The sequence below is a fragment of the Vigna radiata genome, chromosome 6, assembly GCF_000741045.1.
Source record: "Vigna radiata var. radiata cultivar VC1973A chromosome 6, Vradiata_ver6, whole genome shotgun sequence".
In the NCBI taxonomy this organism is placed as follows: Eukaryota; Viridiplantae; Streptophyta; class Magnoliopsida; order Fabales; family Fabaceae; genus Vigna; species Vigna radiata.
The window spans coordinates 33,552,531-33,555,379 of NC_028356.1; the positions used below are offsets into that span (position 1 = coordinate 33,552,531).

At 39.8% G+C, this 2,849-nt stretch overlaps 1 protein-coding gene across 1 annotated transcript in view; it reads left to right on the forward strand.

Annotated features, from left to right (window-relative positions):
- The window catches only part of LOC106763743, a 10,183-nt gene extending 9,294 nt beyond the window's left edge, over window positions 1-889 (forward strand). Inside the window, exons 2-4 of the mRNA XM_014647906.1 lie at window positions 173-378; window positions 463-654; window positions 725-889. Of these exons, the coding sequence (XP_014503392.1) occupies window positions 173-378; window positions 463-654; window positions 725-889 (563 nt within the window). The remainder of the gene's footprint in view (window positions 1-172; window positions 379-462; window positions 655-724) is intronic.
- Window positions 890-2,849: the final 1,960 nt, after the last annotated feature.

Genomic DNA, 2,849 nt, shown 5'->3' on the forward strand with positions numbered 1-2,849 from the left:
AGGTCTACGAAACGTGACCCATCATATTTTGAGCACGTTGACACTTTGGTTTCCAGGACAGAGCCTTCTTCTTCACGAAAATCTCAAGTCAAATCAAAGCCGAAAGAATTTGCCCCAAGGGCAGTACCATTCTTAAATCAATTTCATCCGATTTGTCAACCATACATTGTAGATGTTGTTGATGTTGTTGTTGATGGTCATTGCGGTTATCGGTGCATTGCTGCCTTGTTGGGTTTAGGTGAAGAGGCATGGCCTACTATCCGACATAACCTTTATGAGGAACTAACTCAGTGGCGTGATGAATACGCAAATTTAGTAGGAAGCTATGATCGATTGGAAGAACTACGTCAGTCATTAATTGTCCACGATCGATTACAGGTATTTCTTCAAAAACCTCATAAAAATTAGCTAATTATTTCTTTGTATTTCTTTTCATAAATACTTACCTTATTTCCATTACAGGTTAATGCTAAGAAGTGGATGACCATACCGGACATTGGTTATGCCATTGCAAATAGGTACAATGTCATCTTAGTATGTTTGTCCTATGTTCAGAGTTTTACCATATTCCCACTTCGCACTCCACCACCTACTGATATTAGACAACATCAAATCTTATGCATTGGATTTGTTAATGGATGTCATTTCGTACAGGTAAATTTTCATTTTTATTATACCATAAGCATTACCCATTATGATTCATTTACTAATATTAAGTTTCCAGGTTAAATTACAAGATGATTGTCCGTTACCCATGGCGGACATCATTTCCTCAAGCCATTGTTACCCAGAGGCGCGAGCATGGTCAATATTTTATACACATAGGATGCAATCATTTATGGCCTTAATGGGAACTAATAAAAGTTATGTAGATCTTGGAGAAGACTGAAATGAAGTTTGTTATGTACCCATTATATTTCATTTGTAAAGTTTTTTTTTGTACAACCGACTACAACGGTAATGCAAATTTTAGAAGTCTTTTTGAAGGACATGATGTTGTGATATCGTAAATAACATTTTCAAATATATTATAAACATTTAAAATATATAATCGATTAACTTTTTGAAATTATAAATTACCTAAATATTGTGAATTCAATTTTATTCTATAATTATTCTTTGGAATAAGGTCATAGAATGCGAGGATTTGAATAAACATGAAAAAAACGAAAATTCAATATAAAAAAAAGCATATGATGAAATTAATCAAAAGGAAATGATCAGTTTAATATTATTATAAAAAAACATAAAATATACATAACTAAACATCACATGAATCTGTCCCTTCAAGAAAATGATGCTCGTCCACGCACATGACGAGCACCTCTACTAGTAGTAGCATCCTCGTACTCCTCAACAGANCTACGAGCAACCTGTAATGTCTGATTAGTTTGTTCATAGACTACAACGTTCTCTGCGACGTGTTGACAGCTTAATATGCCCTGCAGCATCTTGATGACACGCCTCATACCACCCTGAAATCAATATAACCAAATAAACAAATTAGCTATGTCAACCAAAATTGATATAATAAACAATCACACTTAGTTTCATTACATACCAACAATATATTATCAGGCGACCGTCTACGGCGAACTGGGGGCAGCGATATGTCATCATGAAGCTGTCGCCTCATGCGCGGTGCAAGACTGGGTCGATCATCGTCGTCACCTGGAGTGATGTACGGGTGGGACACCCGTCTAAACCACACCATGTATTCGTCAACACACGCAGAGGGGTCCTCAGCTTCAACGGCACCAGTAAAGGCATGGTCTACATACCTCAACCAATGTAGATCAATCGTATGAATATCTGGCATCGGAAGGCTCTCAGGCGAACGTGGTATGATCTGCACAAAACCAAACTGACGCAACACGCGTTCAGGCAGATGTTGATGAATCATGTTGCCTAGTCGGATCCATCCTGAATACATACATATGGCCAAGAATGGAGAACTACGTTTGTGCGACATGTATGGATGCCAGATGATTGCATCATATGTGAGCCCATCCAGATATCTACGCCCCTCCGTAAGACTCCAACCCTGTCTCGAAGGTATGTATCGTGAAGCTCGTGGGTGGAGGTCTGTGTACGTATCTAAGACTCGCCTCCTTCAAATCTCAGGAAGGTGCTCATATATCCAACTCTAAAAAAAAATTACTTATATTATTTTATACATTCCTAAAATATAAAAAAAAATAACTTTGTAAAACTTAAATGTACCTGTAGAAGAGTGGCATATCCAGCTATCTGTCTGACACCATAGNAGCTAGCATCTCCTAGCTGCTCATAAGTATGTGCTAGTGCAGCTGCTCCCCAAGCATATCTCGAACATGCATTCAAGTCTCGCAACAGAAGGAGGTACGAGACACGAATCAATGTCCCGCTCTTATTAGTAAAAATTGTGCATCCAAGCAGATGCAACAAATATGCCCGAGCAGCGCACTCCCAAAGCTCCTGCTGAATGCAATCGTGGTAGACCTCGCGGAGCCAGCTCAACCGCACTTTTGGACCGCGTGACTTCTTCATCTCGGCTGAAGCTTTGGCGCGGTCGACGCCAAGCAAGTCCATAAGATGAGATCGAGCCTCATCGTACTCTAGATCCTCCACCTCACAAAATTGCCCCATGATAGGTAGGTGGAGCAGATTCTGAACGTCATCTAATGTGACGCTCATCTCGCCTACCGGGAGGTGGAAACTGTTTGTCTTTAGGTGCCATCTCTCCGCAAGTGACACGATCAATCCATGATCAGCGTACTCGTAGGATAGGTTAACTAAGGAAGCCAACCCCGACCTGGATATGTATGGCTCGATAGCCTCATGATACATTCCAAAANTTTTTAATTTTT